Here is a 22,343-nt window from a genome sequence, read left to right as displayed (position 1 = left end):
CACACCACCCAGCCTAAGCAGGCCGACCGGCAGCTGGGTCATCCCAGGAACCACTGTCTCCCCCCGATGGTGGAGCCCAGTGCTTCTCTGAGGTCTGGAACCTGATGACACCAGGGATGACAGGCCCCAGACAGGCTGGAGCAGGCGGCTTTACCTGGTAGGGTCTTCAAGGTCCGGAGGGAAGTCAGTTCTGCAGGCTTCATCGTGAACCCATCTCCCCACCCGCCCCCGCCCCCCAGCCCCCCTCCACCTGGTCCCAGACTTCCAGGGAGTCAGAAGGAAGTTGCTGACCTGTCCCCTGGGGGAATAATTGTATTAGTGATAAGGTGGCCTCTGGCGGCTTTGTCAGCAGATTCAAGGCTTTGGGCTGAGTAATCCTTTGGTGTCTGCCCCAGCAGCTGGTGGTCACAGATCGGGAGAGACCGCCCCCCCCCGTCCCCCGGTCCCCCCCACCCTGTCCCCCGGCCCGGCTGGGCTGTCATCTTTTTCCCCAGCACGGTCACAGCTCTGGCTGGGCCTGAACTGCCAGAGAACCGAGGGCCAGGATGAGAAAGGAGCTCGGCTGGAGAGCCAGCAATGACATAGAGAGCCAACATAATAAAGTCAAAACCAACAGTGTAAGAACAAGCAGGTCAAACACTGTCGGTGTCTTTTATTCTAATGGATTTATTTATTTTTTATTCTATACCCACTCCAGAATACCAGGAAAAGAAGGACAAGTTAAAAATGGACTTCTGTCCGTTAAGTGTCTTGTGATCCACGTGCCCAGCTGGCCTGAAACCTGAACCTGACCTTGGAATCTCCCACTGACTGAGGAGAGAAAGTTGACCTGGCATGAGGTCAACATTAAGGACAATATCTGGCCCTGGAGGTGCCTCTAGAAAGAGAGCAGTCGGGGCAGACTACCTGGAGGAGGTGAGCCCTGAACAGGCCTTGAAGGATGGGATTAATTGTGCAGGGAGAGCAGGAGGGGCAGGGCAGCTCAGATGGAGAACAGCAGAGAAAACATCCTCCAGGGGAAAGAAGTCCCCTCCTTCTCCGCTTCCTCACTCAGCTCTCCCCTCGAAACCTCCTCCCCATGCCTTGAACTCCTTCCTCGCGGTCCTTCCCATGCACTTGCTCAGAGGAACCGAGCCTTGGAGCAATCCTGGTGTCTACCTCCTCCTCCCAGCCTCTGCCACCCTGCTGGGGGCTCCAAGGAAAATCCTATACCTGCCCAGACTGTCACCGTCTTTATTCTCAGCTGGGACTCAGAGCTTCCCCCAGAGTCCCTCCCTGAGTCCCTTCCCCAGCGTGGCTGCTTCAGACCTCACCTGTGCAAGGTGTTCCCCCCAGCCTCTGCCTTCTGGCCCGGCTCCCTCTCACCTTGGACTGTGCTAACGCCTGCGGTGTCACCTCCTCTGATCCCACCACAACCCCCTCCGTGGGCACTAGCCTACCTAGTTTAGAGAGGAGACAAAGAGAGAGGCAGAATCATTTGCTCACACAGCCAGGAAGATGTAAAACCAGGATCCGAGAGGAGGTCCGCTGACCCGGAGCCTGCCCTAAGCCCTGGGTTCTCTCATTCCTTCCCGGCGACCCCTCTCCAGGCCAAAGCCATCCCTCTACCTCTGCCCTGTACCCCCCAGGCTTGCTTCAGGGATCCAGTATTCGATTCACACCCCGTCTCCAGCTTTACTCTCTCTCCCCCTGCCTCTTTCTCCTCTGTGTCTCCCATTATAAAAGGAACTTCGGTTCTCAAATATTTTTCTTTTAATATCTCCCTCCACAGGAAAAAAATAAATAAATAAAAAATAAAACTTTCTTCAGTGTCACCCTTCCTACAAACCCCTTAGCTCTGTCTCCTTCTCCTCTCAGCCCAGGGCTCTGCTTCCAGGTCCTCCCCACCAGCACCACCAACCCAGGGCCATCTGCTGTCCCTTCGTGTGGAATGACTCTGGCCAAAGGCGCCAGCTACCTCCTGCTGCTAAAGCCTAGCAGAGCGACTGCTCAGACTCTTCTTGGAGTGCACCGTGGTACAAAGCGGGAGTCTGGGAATCAGACACAAGTTTGAAACCCCCATCTCCATCCCCAACCTCCTCCACCACTCTGTAGCTGTGTGGCCTGAAGGGAATTGCTTAACCTCTCTGAGATTCAATTTCCTGATCTGTGAGTTGAGGGTAATAATGATAACTCTTTATAGGGATGCTGTGAGGCTTGGATATATTGCCAGCATTTGTGGAAGCACTCTTCTTGCTTACTTTCTCATCCTTATTATTGGGGATACAAACGACCTCAAAGGACACTTGACCTGGTGGATGCCTCCATCCTTGAATCCTCCCCCAGCCTTTGCTCCCATGACCCACGCCATCCCGATTTTCCCTCTTAGCTCCTCTGCCAGCGGATCCCCCTCAGCCCAGGCTTCCAGGACTAGAGGCCGTCAGCTCAGCCTTGGGCACTTTCCTACCGCACAGGGTGCCCCAGGCTGTCTCTCAATCCCGGGGCTTCAGGGAGCATCTCTTTGCGGAGAAGTTGGGGATGGGTTGGTTGGGGGCGTGTGGAGTTGGTCCGGGGGTATCTGTGGGTGGAAGCTCGGGGCAGAGACAGAGGCAAGGATCTGATGTGAAGTGGTCCTGGAAGCCGCAAAGGTGTGCAAGTTTACCCAAGCGGGGAGAGTGGAAAGGTCTGCTGGGGCCCTGGAGGTGCTCAGGAGTTCAGAGCGGGAGGAAGACAGTTAAGATAGTTCCAGAAGAATGGAAGAGATGAGCTTCGGGAAGGAGGGATGGGTCAATCGAATTCAAGGAGACGCCCTTGGATTTGGAGGTTAGCTGGAGCAAGACACCTTGGCCATGGAAGGTCCCGAGGGCCTGCCCATCAGCAGAGTGGTGAGGGCAAGGACAGAGGCAGAGAAGCCCAGGTGAGGGGCCTCAGCTCAGTGGCCTCGATCTTCTGAGGCCCCAGAAAGCGGATTACCCTGCAAAGCCCCTCAAGCTGACTTTCCAAATCCCCAGTAGTGCTTCTCTGTCACAGGGAGGGTTAACCCCACTTACAGAAGGGCGCTGCACCGCCCCCTCTGTCCCCTTAACTCCATGATTCCTTCCAGAAGTTTCACACTGTCCCTCCTCTCCCTCAGGCTCTAAGGCTGGGCCAAGCCCTGCCCCAGGCTCACCCAGAGGTGAGCCCAGTTCTGCCGAGGATGTGTGGTCCCCTCCAGACCAACATGGGCCTTTCTGCTGCGGCCTGGGCGTGGGGTGGGAATGGGGATGGGGGCCAAGGGGTCGGGAAAGGAATGGCTGTTTGCCAAGGCTTCCTCTGGGATCTTCTCCACAGCCCTGAGAGGCAATCAGAATAACAGCCCCCATCATTTATTACATGCCTACTAAGTGCTAAGTGCCAGGCCCTGGAATGCTTTGAGGATCATCTGACTTAGCTTCCCCAGCTACCCTCCAAGGCAGGTACTTCTGTCACCCCTTTTTACTGGAGACTGAAGCTCAGACGGGTTAAAGCACTTGCTCAGGGATGTGTGGCTGGCTGTGAGGGAGCAGGGATTTGAACTTGGGTCTGTCTTGGCTGTCTCCAACCACCCTCGGGGTCAAAGGAAACACAAACGCCTCCTCCCACCTCCCCAGCTCAGAACCGTCACTGGGTTCGAGCTGGGAAGACTGGATCTGGGGACACTAAGGGACCAGCCTGCCTGGAACTGTGAGGACAAGTCAGGGAAGGGCTGGGAGGCCGCCTGAGAGCCCATAGCCAGGCTCAGGGGCTGTGTCCTCACCCCCTCCAGTCCTGCAGGAGACCCTCCACGGGGGGCCCAGACCCCACCTGCAAGGCGGCCTCAGACCCTACCTTGGACCCATTTCCACATGCGATGGGAGCTGCCTCTGTGCTGGGCGTCTGGGGGCTGCTAGCCTTCCAGGAGTGCCCAGACCCTCAAATCCTGGGCCCCAAGCCATCCCTTATGAAGGGATTAGGTGAGAAGCGCCGGGGCAGAGAGCAGTGCCCGCAGTGAGCACCCAGTGTGTGGAGCCACACCCAGACACACACACATCTCGGCCACACACTTGTCCCCAGACCCCTACGGTCCTGGGGCCAGTGGAGTCCACACCTCCCTTCACGATTTGATCAGCTTGAGAGCACAGGGACCCGGAGACACTGAGCATCCTGGGAGCCGGTGTGGGCGCAGCAGGCCCGAGCGGCTCCCGGGGGCACCTTGGTAATGCTGCAGGTGTGGCTGGTTGATCCCCTGCGGAGACAGTAAAGATTAAGAGGATCATAAGCTGCCTCCAGTGCTGCCCCGGGAGAAATCCCCCCAAGCCAGAGCTGCTGCTCTGAGGGGAAGTTGGGGCAGCTCCTGAGTTTAGACAGAGGGGTCAGGAGGCAGGAGCACAGAGAGGAGCGACAAGGAGACAGAGACAGAGGGAGAAGTAGAGATAGACAAGAGACGGGGGCACCGACAGAGAGACAGAGGATCAGAGAGGGAGGCAGAGGCTGGGCCCGGCTCAGCGATCCTGAGGCCTCTTAGGCAGGAAGGCGGAGGCTGCCCTGGGACCAGCCAGGACCAGGCCGACAGCGCCCATGAGCTCCAACATGGCTGCGGCGGCGCCAACAGCTGTGCCTGCCTCCAGGAAGGAGTCTCCAGGCAGGTGGGGCCTGGGGGAGGAGCTGACAGGTATGGCTTTCCTGGACGTAGGAGGATCTGGACCCTTGGAGAGTGGAGTGTGGGTCAGAGGTTTGCAGGGACCGTGAAAGGAGCCGGAGCGACTCAGACCGAGCCCCAAGGACTGTGGGCAAGTGTGAGGGAACCTGCTGGCAAACCCAGAATCCTAGAAACATGGGGATCAGACAGGACAGCTGAGCGGATGGGGGAGGAAAGGAGAGAGAAGGGCCCTCAGGGGGTGGGAGCAGAGGTCCGTAGCAGTGGTGCCAAGATTGCTTTTTTGCATGAAGGAGCCTGAAGCCGCCTGCAGAGAGAGGGAACGGGAGGTGGGGCAGAGAGTGTCCTCTTGTTGAGAACTGGCCATGGAGAGAGAAGGGGGAGGAGGAGGGCTGAGGGGGTGTGATACGCGAGACACTCTTCCAGATGGGAGAGACACAGGCGTGTCTAAAGGCGGGTGGACGCTGAGGACGAGGAAGCAAGGAGGGCGTAGGGGCCCCTGAGGAGGCGGGAGGGGGGATGTGAGCAGCCCTGGGCCAGTCCCCACCCAGCGCGGCTGCCCCTCAGGCGCAGGGCCCTCGCTCCAGTGCCGCGTGTGTGGGGACAGCAGCAGCGGGAAGCACTACGGCATCTACGCCTGCAACGGCTGCAGCGGCTTCTTCAAGAGGAGCGTGAGGCGGCGGCTCATCTACAGGTGAGGCGGGGCAGCGCCCCGCCGCCCTCCAGCCCCTGAACGGGCCTGGGAGGGACGGAGGACATTCAGGGAAGAAGGAGCTGTGGCAAACATGTCCGAAACCCCCGGCCCAGGGCCTGGGCGGGACCCTGACTCCCTGGGGGGTTCCCCTCCGCCCACAGGTGCCAGGTGGGGGCAGGGATGTGCCCGGTGGACAAGGCCCACCGCAACCAGTGCCAGGCCTGCCGGCTGAAGAAGTGCTTGCAGGCGGGCATGAACCAGGACGGTGAGTCGGGAGACCACCCGGAGAGGCGTGGCGGAAGAGAAGGGGGCGTGCGACCCGTGGGGCGTCCTAACCCTCCCTGTCTCCCCAGCCGTGCAGAATGAGCGCCAGCCACGAAGCACCGCCCAGGTCCGAATGGACCGCGTGGAGTCAGACACGGAGCCCTGGCTGGAGCCCCTGGCGGCTCCCCCGACCCCAGCGGGGCCCAGCCCGCGGGGCCCTACACCTGTGTCTGCAGCCAGAGCCCTGGGGCCCCGGGCCCTCACACCTCCAGGCCACCACCACTTCATGGCCAGCCTGATAACGGCCGAAACCTGCACTAAGCTGGAGCCGGAGGATGGTAAGTGGGAGGAGAGCTGAGCTCCCGGGTCCTGCCTTCATCCCACACCTGGGCCCCTGAGGAGCCCCTGCCGCCTACCTCGGAGCAGGGGCTGATGCACAGCCTCCTCCTCCAACAGCTGATGAGAATATTGATGTCACCAGCAATGACCCCGAGTTCCCCTCGTCCCCATACTCCTCCTCCTCCCCCTGGGGCCTGGACAGCATCCATGAGACGTCAGCTCGCCTCCTCTTCATGGCTGTCAAGTGGGCCAAGAACCTGCCCGTGTTCTCCAACCTGCCCTTCCGGGATCAGGTATACCCGTCAGGGGGCTCACATGTGCTGGGGGCACATACCTCCTTGTGCAGGTGATGATTGGCGGTGCATGTGGCTTGGGGATGGTGACGGCTGGGGACACCCATGCCTCAGAGTCAGTGATGGTCAGGGACACCAGTCTCAGGGATCTGACTCTCTGGGCAGCAATGATGGTCAGGGTCATCATCCAGGGGAAAGTGATGGCCAGGGACACACGGGGACCAGGGATTTGAAGACAGTGTCTGTGCCCCTCTGGGTCTTCTTTCCTCCTAGACAAGCCCTCGGGCCCTACAGATGCTCTGTTTGTCACAGGGTGGTCTGCACACCCTAAACAGCATCAGTGGGCAAACCTGGGCTCCCTTGGAACACAAATGCCCCTGACTTCAGGGCTTGCATTTCAGCCCTGCCTCTTCTCCGCTAGACCAGCCCTCTGGGCTTCTCATGAGCGAGGGGACCTGTCATGACAGATCCAGGAAGAGAGGCACACTGAGAATCTGAGTCCTCAGCCAGTGGCTTGGATGAAGCAGCTCAGAAGCCAGGCTGAGGATGCCTAACTTAGGATGCTGGTGGGGAGTCCCTGAGGCTACCCAGCTTCTCACAGCTCCAGGATTTCCTGTGTGTCCCACTTGCAGCTTTGGATGGAGCCCACAGAGTATCTTGAAGCTGAGGCATCTGGGCCAGATGGTGCCAAGTCCCAGAGCTCTGGAGCCCTGGTTGATGTCAGGCAGAGGTCAGAATGTTCTGGGCACCCGGGACCAGCCCTTCGTTTCCTAGGACACCCGAGAAGGTGGCAGAGGTTCCAGGCTGAGCCAGAGGAGCTGTGTATCAGTCATAACCCTCGCCCTCTCTCTGGGCACAGGTGATCCTGCTGGAAGAGGCATGGAGTGAACTCTTCCTCCTCGGAGCCATCCAGTGGTCTCTGCCCCTGGACAGCTGCCCCCTGCTGGCCCCGCCTGAGGCCTCTGCTGGTGGCAGCTCTCAGGGCCGGCTGGCACTGGCCAGTGCAGAGACTCGAATCCTGCAGGAAACCATTTCAAGGTTCCGGGTACTGGCGGTGGACCCCACGGAGTTCGCCTGCATGAAGGCCCTGGTCCTCTTCAAACCAGGTAGCTGAGTCTTTGCCCAAGCCTTAGAGGAGAGTGGTTGGGGGTGAAGAAAGGGACTTCTGGTGACTTCCTTCTGCCTCTCACTTTCCCTCCATGGCCCCACATAGACGCAGATGTGTGCAGACTTCTCCCCTGGGGGCAGGAGGGGATGGATGGCTGCAGGGCTGGGCTCACGCCTCCTGAGGCCCTGGCTGACTGTGACGGGGGAGGAGGGGCTGAGAGAGAAGCTCACTGCTGCCGCTTCTCTCCAGAAACGCGGGGCCTGAAGGATCCTGAGCATGTGGAGGCCTTGCAGGACCAATCCCAGGTGATGCTGAGCCAGCACAGCAAGGCCCACCATCCCAGCCAGCCTGTGAGGTGACCCGCGCACGTGCCTCCCTGCCCATCTCTCCCTTCATCTCGCCATCCCCCTGCCCACCTCTCTGACACCATCTCAGGGCTGCACTGTTTAGACGGCACAAGGGTCTCAGTACAACCGGCCCGTGGCTGACACCTACTGAGTGCCAGGCACAGCACCAGGCCCGGGAGTAGGGACCAAAATGTGCATAAGGCAAACTTGCTGTCTCCTAGGGGTGCCCAGCACAGTGACCACGCTGCAGTTGAGGGCTGGTCTTGAGGGCTGCATGTGTCTGCAGGAGACAGAGACCCACTGGGAGATGGGGTGCCAAGCAGAGCTGGAGGCAGGGCTGGACTTGGAGGAAGGATAAGGTCTATAAGGAGAGAAATCATCATTCACCAAGGTGGGGAGAGAGAGAGAGGCGAATATGCATGTGTTCTTAGGTCAGGAGCCCAGTTTGGAAGGTATAAGAGATCGCTGCCCCTGAGAAGGTGGCAGACTAAGCCAGAATGGCTCTCTGGCATCAGCCTGTGCAGGCCAGCCAAAGGTCAAATCTGATCTGCTAGGCAGAGAGGAGCCACTGCAGGCTTTTGAGCGGGAGAGTGTTATACACAGAGCTGGGCTTCATGCAGGGGCGTGGCAGTGAGTACAGAGCATCCAACCAGGGAGGGAAGCAGACATTGCCATGATCCAGGGGAGCCGTGGAGTTTCTGCTCTTTGGGAGTGGAAAGGCAACGACAGATGCGGGAGCCACTGGGAGATGGGATGGGTCAGACTTGGCACTTGAGTGGATATAAGGAACGAGGGGAAGAAGAGCTATTTGGGAGACGAGGTAGTCAAGAAATAAAAAGGAAAGTCAGGAGGAAAAGAGTTTTGAGGGAACATGAGGCCTGTTGGAGGTGCAGCGGGACATCTGACAGGGATGCATTTGCACAAGCCGTGTGCATGGACAATAGCCCTGCCCTGGCTGGGTTTGGAGGACAGTGGCTGCCAGCTGAGACTGTGACTGCAGCGATAGTGGGGCAGGAGCCAGTGCTCTGGGACTGCCCGGCTCGCCCCGGCACCAGCAGATCCAACGGAGCTTCAGCAAGATTGGACCACTTGGACTCCAGGCACCTATTGGCTATTTTAGACCATATTTTCTGCATTCTCTTGGGCCCCCAGCAGTTCTCTCTGAAGAAGTAAGCTAACACGGGCACCCTCGAATCCCCTGTAATCTGAGAAATCATCTAAAGAAGAGGTAATTTTCTTTTAGAAAGAGTCAAAGGTATAAGGACTATACCCATCACACAGGAAGATTTCTGCTATTGGTGAGCATAGGTAGAACGTGTCCCTAAGGCTCAACACAGCACCCTAAGAACAGTCATCACAGACATTCAGGCACCAGCGGCCCTCCTTCACCAGGTTTCTGTTGGGCTCAGCTCCCAGAGATGTCTGGGCATATTGGTTTTGTGTCAAATTTCAAAATTCTGATTAACACTTCCTTTGCCACTCCTACTGGAGTTGGTTCAGTATCAACTACAGGCAGAAACTGAGGGCTGAGCAAGTGATTTGGGGTTCTCTAAGCCAGCGTGTTTCAGTTTTTAAAAACTGCAACACCCAGGAAGAAATGCAATTTCCATCATAACCCAATAACACACAGACCCTGAAACAAAGTTCCCCCAAATAATACCTGCCCTCACTTTGAATGATTTACTCTGATATTTCTGTTTAAATTATTTAAATTGTTTATTGTTTAAAAAGGCTGGTTGTGACCCACTTCTGGCAGTTTGAAAAACAATTTCTCTACTTGGCTTTATAGTTACTCCTTCCTGACACTGATTAGATCAGAAAAGCAGAAGGGAGGGTTGCCCGACTGCTCAGTGCCACCAGCTTGGCTCTTACAAGAGAAAGAAAGCCCTTGGTTTGGAAAAACAGGTTCAGTAGGTCATTGGGAGGTGGAAAGACTTCCTGTAGACCTCCGTGGTAGAAGCTGAGTGTGGAGCTGCCCCAATTTGATGTGGCCTCCTTGACACTGGGCACTGACCCCAGCTGTCAGTCCTCCCACCCAAGGAAGGTCTAATGCCCCTCCCCGTCTCTTGGGGCTTCACCATCCACGTTCTCAGCACTGGGGACCCCTGCCTTGGCAAATGCTTCTTATTTAAAACTACAATTACTCCTTTTCTGGATGAGTATCTCAGCCACAAAAATTAAGTTTCGATTGCAGAACATTTTCACTAATGGCTAGCTACTCTATCATCCTAGGTGGCTTACAGAGGGCAATTTATATATATATATATATATATATATATATATGTATGTGTGTGTGTGTGTATATATATATATATATATATATGTTTTGGCCGTGCCACGCGGCTTGTGGGATCTTAGTTCCCCAACCAGGGATTGAACCCAGGCCGCATGAGTGAAAGCGCCAAGTCCTAACCACTTGACCCCCAGGAAATTCCCAGGAATTTATATTCTTATTCAAATATATATGGTATTAATCATCATGTAATTATAATCATTATATTCAGTTAATAATATATTCACATGTACTATTAATATAAATAACTTCTCGGGCTTCCCTGGTGGCGCAGTGGTTGAGAGTCCGCCTGCCGATGCAGGGGACACGGGTTCGTGTTCCGGTCTGGGAAGATCCCACATGCCGCGGAACGGCTGGGCCCATGAACCATGGCTGCTGAGCCTGTGTGTCCGGAGCCTGTGCTCTGCAACGGGCAAAAAAAAAAAAAAAATATATATATATATAACTTCTCACTTTATAATCTTTACACATAATAAACGATATTTATTCACTATTTTCATCACACTCCTCAACTAAAGATTGGAGGAGGGCCACAGTGGGTCAGGGGTAGGTGAATGGGGCCTTTCCTCTAAGCTCCTCCTTACTCGCCCTGGGCGCCAGTCATCTCCCCTCTCCTTCCCCTTCTGCCTCTCCTGGGATGGCACTGTCCCTAGGACTCGGGCTCAGAAGCTGATAACCAAACTGATGGTGTCCTCTATCCTGTTCAGGTTTGGGAAACTGCTCCTGCTCCTACCGGCTTTGAGGTTTATTACTTCTGAACGTGTTGAGCTCCTCTTTTTCCGCAAGACCATAGGAAATACTCCAATGGAGAAGCTCCTTTGTGATATGTTCAAAAACTAGTGGAGGTGGAAATAAAATGGGTGCAACCACTTTGGAAAACAATCTACTGAAGCTAAACATCTGCCTGCCCTTTGATTCAGCAACTGTACCCGTAGGTATGTGTACCTAGCAGAAATGTTCACCAAAAGATAGGACAAGAATGTTCATAGCAGCTTTTTTCATAATAGCTCCAAACTGTACAATGACAATAGGATGGATTAATAAATTGTGGTACATTCATAAAATGGAAAACAGCAATAAAAAGGAATGAACCATCAATATTATGTGGCAACATGGATAAATTTCACAGATGTAAACATTGAACAAAAGCATCCAGGCACCAGTTCTGCTTATACAAAGTTCAAGAACAGGCAAGACTAACCAATGGTGGTAGAAGCTGGAATAGTGGTTACCTCCGCGGCAGGGGTTGGGGTTGATTGGAAAGGGGCCTGAGGGAGCTTTCTGATGTGCTACAAATGTTCTTTATTTTGATCCGGGTGGTGGTTTCGTAAATTTATCCATTCATAAAAATTAATTGAGCCATGCACTTAAGATTTGTGCAATTTACTGTATTGTTAGACCTCAAAAAAAAAAAAAGTGAAAAAACAAAAACAGGAAGACAATGTGGCCAAGGTTCTCCCTTTGAAGACGCTGAAAGAGTGGGTACAGGGTCTCGAATTCCATCTGGTTTTGCCACTCCGAGTCATAGTCCAGGTGCCACAAAGCCAAGCCCAGTGAAAAATCTCCCAGAGGATTCAACAACCCAGCTTCTCTCTAGATGGCATCCCACCACCCCATGGCTTCTCCCCATCTTTCTCTTCCTCATCCTTCCTCACCTCTCCGTAAACAAAGGTGAGCTCCATGCAACTCGACTCAAGGCAGCCACAGGCACTTTTTGTGAAGGGGAATCTCCATCACTTCTTTTTTTTTTTTTTAAATAAATTTATTTATTTAATTTTGGCTGCGTTGGGTCTTCATTGCTGCGCGAGGGCTTTCTCTAGTTGTGGCGAGCGGGGGCTACTATTCATTGCGGTGCGTGGGCATCTCATCGTGGCGGCTTCTCTGGTTATGGAGCAGGGGCTGTAGGTGTGCAGGCTTCAGCTTCAGTAGTTGTGGCACGCAGGCTCAGTAGTTGTGGCACAAGGGCTTAGTTGCTCCACAGCATGTGGGATCTTCCTGAACCAAGGATCGAACCCCTATCCCCTGCATTGGCAGGTGGGTTCTTAACCACTGCGCCACCAGGGAAGTCCCTCCATCACTTTTTTAAAAAATAAATTTATTTCATTTATTTTATTTTTGGCTGTGTTGGGTCTTCACTGCTGCGCTCGGGCTTTCTCTAGGTGCGACGAGTGTGGGATTCTCATTGCGGTGGCTTCTCTTGTTGCAGAGCACGGGCTCTAGGCGCGCTGGCACGCAGGCCCCGTAATTGTGGCTCGCGGGCTCTAGAGTGCAGGCTCAGCAGTTGTGGCACACGGCCTTAGTTGCTCCGCAGCATGTGGGATCTTCCCGAACCAGGGCTTGAACCCGTGTCCCCTGCATTGGCAGGCGGATCCTTAACCACTGCACCACCAGGGAAGCCCCCCCCACCCCCGCTCCGCATGACTTCTTAATTCCTTATGGAAAGATGAAGTTCAGACAAATCTCTTCCTTTTCAAAGACAGATCCAGAAGACCTAGAAAATAATAATTTATAAAATATTAACGTATCTCAGGCACTTGATACACCAGGCAGTGAACTGAGCACTGAATGTGTATTGTTATTTAACCATCAGATTAATCTGACAGGGGGACCAGTCATCCCATTTATAGTTGAAAAAAGCTGAGGCTCAGAGAGGACACAAACCTTGGTATGACTCCGTTTAACCCTGGCACTGTCTCCCCACTTTGTCCCTCCGCCCCTGCAATCAGCAGAACAATTCCGTTGCATTTTCTGCCTTCAAAGAAGAAATGCTTAAAGCCAAGAAGAAAAAGGTCATGTGAGAAATCTGTGAAATCCTAGGGGTTCCCTGCCCTTTGGCCTGTATATGAATTCTCCTAGTTATCCAGAGATGTCTGGCCGTGATGGAGGAAGGATGGTTCAGAACACTCTGCTCTGGAAATGACAATAGCTAGACTGGTGCCCAGAGAAGAAAGAATATGGAAAATACTGCCCAGCTTAAGCCCTTCCCACCTAAGCACTCAAACTAAAGACCCTTGATCTTCTAAAAGCATCAGACTTGCCTCAGTTATTTGGGTCATTTAATGTCTATAATGCCATTATACTCTCCAATTTCTTTGACCAAATAGGCCCTGAACATTATCCTGCAGTCTTGCTTTGGGGAACGTAAGGCTGCAAAGGCAGCCTGCTGAAGTTCACAGGCTAGTCTCTGGGAGGTGTGAGCACAGCAATTCTACATTGAGAAAGAGATTGGGATCTTCAGGAAGAAGTCTTGGAGAATTAGAGGAGGTACATAATCTGAATTATCTGCTGCCAACCTGGCATCCATAGCCCCCCCCCACCCCGCCCCACCCCTCTTAAGGTCTTGTCTTCATTGCAGAGATGCCAGGAGGTACATTTCCCAGGATCCCCTTCCCCTATGGTTTACTAATGGAAGGGAGGCACTCACGTGAGATTTGTAAAGTAAATGAGGAGCCATTATTCTCTGGAGGCAGTTGCAGCCGTGTGTGTGGGAACACGGAGATTTCACAGCAGCCTTCTTTAGAGTTGCAGGAGCTTCCAGGCAAACTCTAGAGAACTTCAGAACTTTTGGTTCAGATCTGCTGGCTTTCTGGACCATCTGTGGGAGCTTTCTCTCATCTGTTTCCCCAGTTCTTCCAAAGTTTGTTAAGCCCCTAATACCTACATTAAGTCCTTCACACCTGAAATATACTAAGTGGCCTCTGTTTTCCTCCTAATACAGCTCTCAGTTGATCCCAAGATTTATTCAACCTTTTGCTGTAAATTGGCCCCATGAAACTCAAATGGGTTACAGCTCTGTTTCACTGCACTTAGGGCTCTTGCTAGGGGAGGGGATACTACGGAAACTCCCTTCAGCCCTCAACGCCAGAAATGTCTCTGGCTGTGAAACACACAGGGGAAGACCCTGTGGTACTATCTGGGCCTTTCTTCTCAACTGCAGTTTTCAGACTTGTGAGACACTTATCCTCCTCCGCCCTTAAGGGAGTATTTAAAGGTAGGAAGGACAGAGAAAGGCTCAAAGATGCCAAGGGGCACCCATTCAAATTCATAAGTATAATCTGACAGGGGAAGCCAGATAGTGCAGATGACTAGTCTGCATCTGGTGGACACCGCTGGTTTTCCCCACTAGGATGCAAGCTCCATGGGGGTGGGAGCTTTGATCACCAACGTACCTCCGCCACCTAGGACAGTGCCCGTGGGTGTGGGTGCTCAGTCAATACTTGTTGAATGAATGGCCACACAGAACTGAGAAGTGACATACTCCTCGGAGTCCGAGATGCCTCACAAGATTCAACAGACGTTACATGTGTCTTATCCATATTCATGGTTATGTCCCTGGCTCTAAGATGCTGTACTGCTATCCAATCTAGGAGACAGAACAAGTTTTTAAAAAGCAAAGCTCTAGTCTGCATCTCCTTACAGCTTTCTGCTCTTATCTTTATGATCAGAAAGGTTTGTTGTGGATCCAGCAATCACAGGGGCAACTTTTAAAAGTGGCATTACTAGGTTTTATTTAGCCAATTAAGGAAATCTTAGTCCACTATTTTGTTGTAATGTGAATTTAATGCAAAATGTAAATGTAAACTTGATGTAAAAAGAAATGTGAAGGATGATCTCAGAATTTTAAAAATTGAATAAATTTGACATTAGGGGAAAATTGATCACAATTAATTTTTTTTCAATTCCACCTTAGACTTGGTTTGGCATTTGAGAACCCCTGATCTCATTCGGCCCTCTCATCCAAAATGTTAAGTGTGGGCACCTTTTGTTAGGTGCTGAGGATCTAAGAGTCAGCAAGATAGGCTCTTTTCTTGCCTTGGGAAGCTAACATCAAAGTTTTTTGATGCCACAAATACTGGGAGCTGTTGAGAACACAAGGCATCTAAGCCAGTTCAAGGAGGAAGAGGACATTTCCAAGTAGAACTGCTTTTTACACTGAGACCTGAGAGTCAGTAAGAGTTATCCGGAGAAGTAAACCAGGGGGAGAGACCCCATTCCAGACAGAGGGCAAATGACTTTCCCAAAGTCATGCAGTGCAGGGCAGAACAAAAAGGATACACTAGGGCCCCCTATTAGCAGCTATTGCTACTTCTTCATGGCCTTTTTGGTGAGGATCCTCAATATAGATTTATTGCCTTCCCTGCCCGCCTACCTCTAAATGGATTAAATGAAGTCTTGACAGCTTAGCATCCATTACAGAAAACTCACAGCTTGAATATCACCTTCACTTGAACTCTACTGAGTTCCAATAATTACCACCTCTGTACTTTGAAAATTTGGGGGCTCAGCCCTTTCCTTAAAAAAAACATCACTTTAACAAAAATCATTGCTCTTCCTTGGGTTCAGGTTGGAGTGAGTTGGGGTGGGAGCCAGGATGGTCAGAAAACAAACCACACGTATTGCTGCTTCTGGAAGCTTTGTTCTTTAATGAGCCATGGAGTGATCTGTTCATCAAGCTGCTCTTGTGTAGCCATACAGTGCATATTTTGAGTGACACAAACTCTACTTTATACAAATGATGTCCCCCTCCCTCCCGCCAAAAAAAGATGAAAAAGAAAAAAAGGAAATCACAAAGTGCGTGTTGATTGCATCAGGAATGTAATCAGTTCTGTGGGTGAGACAAATCATTCTTCGTATAGAATTATTCTGTTAAACAGTAAAATGATATTATATTTCACAGGATATGTCCTTTTACAATACATAGTCTTTTATAAATTTACACTCAGCATACTTATAAATTACTTTCAATCCATTAAAATAATATAATACTAATCTGTAGTGCACACCTTTCCCTTAGTAAACACAATTACTTGCTCAAAAGGTGCAACTTTTATATGACCTAACAGGGCTGATAAATAGGCATTAAGTATGGATGGAGAGCAAGGTAATAGACCCCTTGGTGGGGCTTTTGAAAACAGTTTCAACCAAGAGACCAACAAGACCTAAAAGACCCACCTCCACAATCACTGTTTTGCCCTTTACCACCAAATCAAATGTGGGAGTGGTTCCAGAGGAAAGTGGTTAATAGTATTTTAGGGGCACAGACAGAGGACTCCCACAAATACCAAGGAATTTTACTACAAGGCTAGCGTGGTTTTGGGGGACAGTGCCAACTGTCACAAAATTATGGGCAGACAAACACATCTGTCAACACAGAATGATGTTGTCCAGCTCCCCACCAAGGGGGAGAAAATAGGGAGAGAGAAGGATGAGCAAAGCCGTCTGGACTTTGTTTCTTCTTAAAACTCTCTTAGCTTTAAACACATCCTGAGAATACTTTCTTCTCTCTGGTTCACCAAAGTGCTTGTGAAAGGTACACATTCATTATAGTTAAAAAACCATGGCCCACAGGCACTAAAGTGGGCCTGCAGAACCTTGCTGGACCTCCTCTCTTCAGCATGCTTCTGGAACCCTGTCTTTGACAGTGAAAACAATCCTATTGTTGTTGTGATGGAAGACAGAAATCTCCACTAACCCCCCAGCAAGGTAAGAGCTGTAGCTGGTTTCCAAAGCATGAGAAGGTGGGGCTCTTGTATCCCACCCCCTAACCCCAGGTCCCTCTGCCTCTACAAGGCTCATACTGAGCTGTATCTCCTTTGTCTTTCAGAAGCCAAGAGTGGCAAAATAATTAAAATGGCAGGAAGTATAAAGCGCATTACAAACTCAGCATGTCACCTTCCTAAATCCTTCCTGTATTTGCTTCACTTTGTGATACACAATGCACACTTCTCTGCTTCCATTACATTTTCCATGATAAGGGATACGTTGGCTTTAATTGGGAGAATTAAAAATCCAGGCTGTGTTTGGGGCTGGGAACGTGTGATAAGAAGAGAATGCTCTGCATATTAGAGTATGGGCTTCAAATGAGAGGTTGCCCCACTGCTGCTATGCAGGGATTTCCTTTGAGGCATTTGAGATCAAAGAAAATGAGCAGAGAAGCAATAGTAAACACAAATTTGACACATACTAAGGTTAAATATCTCAATCATAAGTGACTGTAATGCAGCAGCGGTCCCCACCCTTTTTGGCACCAGGGACTGGTTTTATGGGAGACAACTTTTCCACAGACAGGGGGCGGGGGGTGGGGGGGGAGGGGAGATGGTTCAGGCGATGATGCGAGCGATGGGGAGCGGCTGTAAATACAGATGAAGCTTCGTTCGCTCACCTGCCACTCACCTCCTGCTGTGCAGCCCAGTTCCTAACAGGCCCCGAGACCGGTACCGGTCTGCAGCCCAGGGATTGGGGACCCCTGGTAATACAGCATCGCCTTGTGGTAACATAACTTTAACCATGGGGAGGACCAGTTAAATCAAAGGGAAGGAGATACAGCACTTGGTTCTGACAGTATTTTAGAGTTATGGCTTCATCTCTTTCCCAGGCCAACAATGCCTGTTATGTTATGAGAACAACGGCTTGCTTTCCTTCAAAGGGAGGGTCCCACATTTGCTCTCCATTCTTATAATTGCATGGATCTCCCTACCCCCACCTTCCATTCTGGCAGCTTGTTAAATGACTAGAAATCCACAAATCTAGCAACTGAAAAACAAATATTTATTTAATTTTATCCAATTTCAGGTTTTAGGTCCCTGAGAAAAATTATAAAGTCTCTTAACATCCATCGCCTGGTTCCTATAAAGTGACCTACATGAGTAGTTTTTTAACTGCCAAAAACTTACTTTGCAAAACAACAGCAACAAAACAAAAACTCCACAAAGATTCAGAGGGGAGGCCACGTGCCAAGATGTGTTTCCCAGGCCATTTCCGTGGGCCAAAGAAAACTATTCAACAGGGCTAATCTCTTTTTTTTTTGTATGGTATTTAAACAATGTTCTGGAGCAAGTGGAGAGTAGTAGTTAGTGCCAGCTGAAAACCACCCTCCCAAGAATAATGGGACAGACTGCGCCGGGCACGGGGACTGGGGCACCCACGCTGACACCCCATGCTGAGGGGTTGGGTTTTACTCTAGGAGACTCTCAAGTTCAGATTTTTAAAGGCTTTACCTTTGTTACTCCTCAGGACAGCATGAACAAGGTGGCAGATGTTTGCAGGATATAAAATCTAACATTTACTTACTAACCATCACCATTCTGGAGATTTAAAAAGACTCCTTTCCCGAGGTCATTTCTGAACCCAAACCAGAGAGAGGTAAGCCTCCTGCTACCTGTAGCTGCCACTCAGAATGATGTTCCATGTCTGGCCTCTGGGGCTCAACGATAACCAAGGAGGCAGTGGCATGAGGTTCAGTGTTGTGTAACAGGAGAGACTCTGCCTTGACAAAAGTCTTAATATTTCTATAACTTCACATCAAATAAGTATGAAAAGGAAGAATAACCAAAATTCAGGTTACAGATGGTAAAGGCTCTTTTTTAGAACAGTGCATGTGGTAGTTAGACAAGATGCATTTAGTAACTTTAAAAAAACATTTTCACATACTTATCTCAAGAAAGGGTATCATGTTTCATTTTCCATATATTATAAATAGGCAAAAACAGATTTCTAATCCCACAAATGCTAAGAAGCTTAAAATGCTTTCATAACTCAGGTATATGGAGACACCCAGTGGTGAGAAAAATGGTCTGACTTTTCCCTCAACCCAGGGATGAGTGGCTCTCACCATCACGTCCAATGGCCCCTAATCTGTGGGAAGAAATTCCATGGGGAGCAAGGTAGCATAAGGTTAAAAAGAAATATGCATACTATACATATATATATTTACAGTAAACTTCAGTAACCAGAATATTAACAAAAATAGCTTCAAGTAGTCCTTGATTTTTTTTTTCTTCTATTTAATACTGATGGTCTGAGGAAAAGAAGATAAAAGTTAGATGGGTCATATTAAAAACTTTTCTCTTTTTTTTTTGGCAGCTTTCTGTAACACTTATTCATGCAGTGCTGTGTGTGAATGTTTGGGGAGAAGTGATTAAATGGTCACATTATTTGTCTGAGCTCGTGGTGGAAATCCACCAGCAGATAAATAGGTTCATAAACCATCTTCAGTTTAATCTACACAAAGAGAAAAGCCTGGATGGATTAGCATGAAACCCTCACGTTTAGGGTTCACCAGGTCTCTGGGACATTTAAAAAATATTAGAGGAACCTGATCCTAGAATCAGGGGCTATAAGAACAGTATAGCTACTGAAATTTCAGGCCATGCAATATATTTGGCAGGAACTAACCAGGAGTTAAACCAGCATTGATTATTATGACATCAAACATCACCAAAAGCAAAACATGTTTTCTCCTCTTCACTGTGTAACCACAGATGTCTGAGACATGCTCTGATGGCTTAATGGAGACAACTGCTTTTTCACTTTCCCCAGAATATAACATGGAGTGTTTTTCAAAAATCTTAAAATAGAGGGCTTAGGCTTTTTGTTTATAAATCCTTGGAAAAAAATTATATTCTACCCCAGCTCCTAACTATCCCAAAATAAACCCAAAGGATTTCACTTTCATGGTTAAGAAAGATTTACATGTTTTCTTCAAATGTCAGAAATCAGTGGGTCCCTCCAGCCCACAATGTCCCCCCAGTTCCACACTCACCTCTGGGAAGGGCAAAGAGGAGGGAGGAGAGGCAACTACAAAGACCTCCACAACTGACCCAAATCCCCAGGCCCTGGTTGCTTTGTTTAGTCAAATCTCTAGTCAAATACAGCAGCCAAGGCACAACTGGCACCATCCCTAGCAGGCTTCAAAGAGGCCTTTCCGCTTCGGCAGGAGGACCAGGAATTCAGCACACAAGGTCTTGGTTGTATGCTTGGGCGAGAGGCAGGACCACAATTAGGATGAATATTGTGGACCAGGTGATGAGGCCCCAAAGATGAGATGTAGCCATGAAGGGACAACACATCTGCCAGTTCAGACCATAAACTCATTATTTCCAAAGAGAGCTAGCTGTTGGGTAGAGCTGCAGTCTGGGTCCACAGTTTTCCTGCGGCCAGACACAACTGTCCCCTCTGGGGTCTCTTTGGTTTTCTGAGGTGAGTTTTTCACATTCTTTAATTTTTGTTTGCCCTTTTCAGGGTTGAAGGTTCCTCTGCTGATGAATTGAGGCTTGTCTTCTAGGGACTTGGTCTGGCCCAATGGCCCTTCCATTCCCAGGGCCTCGCCAGCTGAGGAAGCTCGGTAGAATGGAGATTTGGAATAAATTTGAAATCGTCTTCTGGTCCCATGAGAAGATGCAGTGCTAGACGAACATAAAGAAGAGACTGAAGAGTCCACTGAATCCAGTGAGTCTTGCTGCTTTTTTAGCTGCTTCCGCAACTTGCCTGAAGGTTCAGACTTGCCAGCTGCCTTCAGGGAGATAAGGGCTAAGCTTCTCTCTAATGTAAGAAAGAGACCGAAGCTGTAAATGGCAGTTCCCTCTGAAACAAATCGTCGTGTGATGAAGAGGTGTCACTGTCCACATGTGAAAGTGGGTGGGCTAAGATCTGGAGGGTCCAGGTCGACCTACTTTGTGCACAGACACGACTCGAGAAGAGCTCACCACCCATTTCTACACCACCCATATCGTTTCAGAATCAACCCCAAGGAAGTCTGGAGTTGGACTATGGCATCAGAAGAGGCCTACAACCGTCCCTATCATTTAAAAAACTGCCAGGATATGTAGTCAATTCTACATCTCGCTGAAACACGCTAGGCAGTTAAAGACCTTGTTTGGTACAGTCCCATCTCACAGCAGGGCTCAGCTCCTGCTACCCACCCTTAGAAAATGGATCGTGGGTCAGGAAGACACAGAAACTGTGACTGTTGCCTTTTCTCTGTGGTAAATATAGAGAAAACATCAAACTGCAAAAGTAACGCCTTACATTGAAGGCTTGATGAACAATTTGTATAGAAGCTTCACAAAATTGGTATATTTCAACTCTTTAGGACTTTGTCACTTTTTCATGTAAACTCAAGGCCTTCTTGAAAGGGACTTTGTCTTCACTTGGGAATCCTTATTCCTTCTTTGCAAAACAAATCTGGAGTCTTTGGTCTAACATGTTCATTTACCTGATTTCTCAGCGATGGCACCTTCAGACTCGATATTCAAATTTTCAGAGCTATCAGCAGTCCCTATGGAGGCCTCAGACTCAAGGGTTTCATCATCAGAGGCACGGGGTTCCAGTACAAGCATCTCAAAAGTTAGCTCTTCCCTGTAAGATACAATCAAGAAACGCAATATCATTTGATAAGAAACGGAAGGAAGACAACAGGAAAAAAGACCTTCCGTGAAAATCAGGAATTGAGGTAGCAAAAATAGTCACATTTCTTACTGTTCCTTTCCAGGGTGGTGATAAGGACCTGAAAGCACAGTCACAGTGAAGGCTAAAGACAGCAAAGGCTGGGACCTATAACAGGGCTAAGCATGAGGTAGAGAAAGATGCTGAAGCTACGAGACCTTCTGGTAAAATGAACTCTGGGCTGGTAATCAGGAGATGATTCTAAACTCACTCTAAACTCATTCATAATATATCAGGAAAGTACTTTTCCTCTCTCTGGACCTCAACTTTCTCATACACAAAACAAAGAGATTAAACTAGATAGTCTCTAGGATTCCTTCCAGCGCTTAAACTATTTTCTACAAAATTTTATTCGCTGGTTACAGACTATATCCTCTACCTTGACCAAGGAGAGACCTCTAGGTCTCCTAGATGAAGTAAAACACTGACTGACCTTTTCTGTCCTTTGAAGCCCTTGCCATCTCCACGTAAGAGTATTCTCTACTCCTCCTCATCAGTCACCCACCTACCTCTCAGTCATGCCCCCTCATTCCCTGACGTCTTTGGTACTTGGCTCCTAATCTCGCTTTCTCACTACTGCCTGACACCACCCTGATCTATTTCAATCCACATCTTTGTGAAAGCTCACATTAATACTCTAAAACCAAAGTTCCTTTACGTCTGCAACTCCTAACAACCTCTCCTCCACTTTATATAGGCAATTTTCTCCAATGGGCAGATCCTAGAGTTTGTCAATCCAATCCTCCACTCTGTCCACAATCTACTTATCCTTCCAACTGCAACTCTGTTTTTCATCGAGTCTCCTCCCTTTCAGAGCCCTTGTAGCTTCCCTTCCACTCTACCTAGCTTTAAATTATTCATCCTTTAATACCTCCAACATCTAGCTTGAGATTCATGGACAATCTTTTCAAGGACAGTCTCACCAGCAACTCATTACTGCATTTACAACTGTCATAAGCAGTGAGCATTCATACCTCTAAGACTAGGCTCATACGTTTTCCTTTCTCTGGAAAGACTTTTCACCTTCCTAGAAAATTCCTATTCACCCTTCAATACTTCCAATACCATTTTCATCAAAACTGAATTAGGTCCTCTTTTCAGATCATTTTTATATCAAATAGCTAGCCCCTGGTCAAAGTAGACCACTTT

At 49.8% G+C, this 22,343-nt stretch overlaps 2 protein-coding genes across 9 annotated transcripts in view; one reads left to right on the top strand and one right to left on the bottom strand.

Annotated features, from left to right (window-relative positions):
- The first annotated feature begins 4,520 nt into the window (after positions 1-4,520).
- NR2E3 (nuclear receptor subfamily 2 group E member 3) lies at positions 4,521-11,204 on the top strand. Its single transcript, XM_030875302.3, has 8 exons — positions 4,521-4,648; positions 5,201-5,327; positions 5,489-5,592; positions 5,681-5,929; positions 6,048-6,223; positions 7,083-7,329; positions 7,581-7,686; positions 10,679-11,204. Exons 1-8 carry the CDS (start codon positions 4,555-4,557, stop codon positions 10,809-10,811), a joined length of 1,236 nt encoding a protein of 411 aa, XP_030731162.1. The 5' UTR covers positions 4,521-4,554; the 3' UTR covers positions 10,812-11,204.
- Positions 11,205-17,500: 6,296 nt separating this feature from the next.
- The window catches only part of MYO9A (myosin IXA), a 269,375-nt gene continuing 264,532 nt past the window's right edge, over positions 17,501-22,343 (bottom strand). For all 8 annotated transcript variants that reach the window (XM_030875073.2, XM_030875076.2, XM_030875075.2 and 5 more), the window contains 2 exons: positions 20,965-21,107; positions 17,501-20,291 (listed from right to left, as the gene is read on the bottom strand). In XM_030875073.2, coding sequence (XP_030730933.1) covers positions 19,828-20,291; positions 20,965-21,107 — 607 coding nt within the window. In that variant the 3' untranslated portion in view covers positions 17,501-19,827. The remainder of the gene's footprint in view (positions 20,292-20,964; positions 21,108-22,343) is intronic.

Source organism: Globicephala melas, chromosome 2, assembly GCF_963455315.2.
Source record: "Globicephala melas chromosome 2, mGloMel1.2, whole genome shotgun sequence".
Lineage (NCBI taxonomy): Eukaryota > Metazoa > Chordata > Mammalia > Artiodactyla > Delphinidae > Globicephala > Globicephala melas.
Note: the sequence above shows the minus strand (reverse complement) of the source record. Positions and strands in the feature narration are given on the sequence as shown.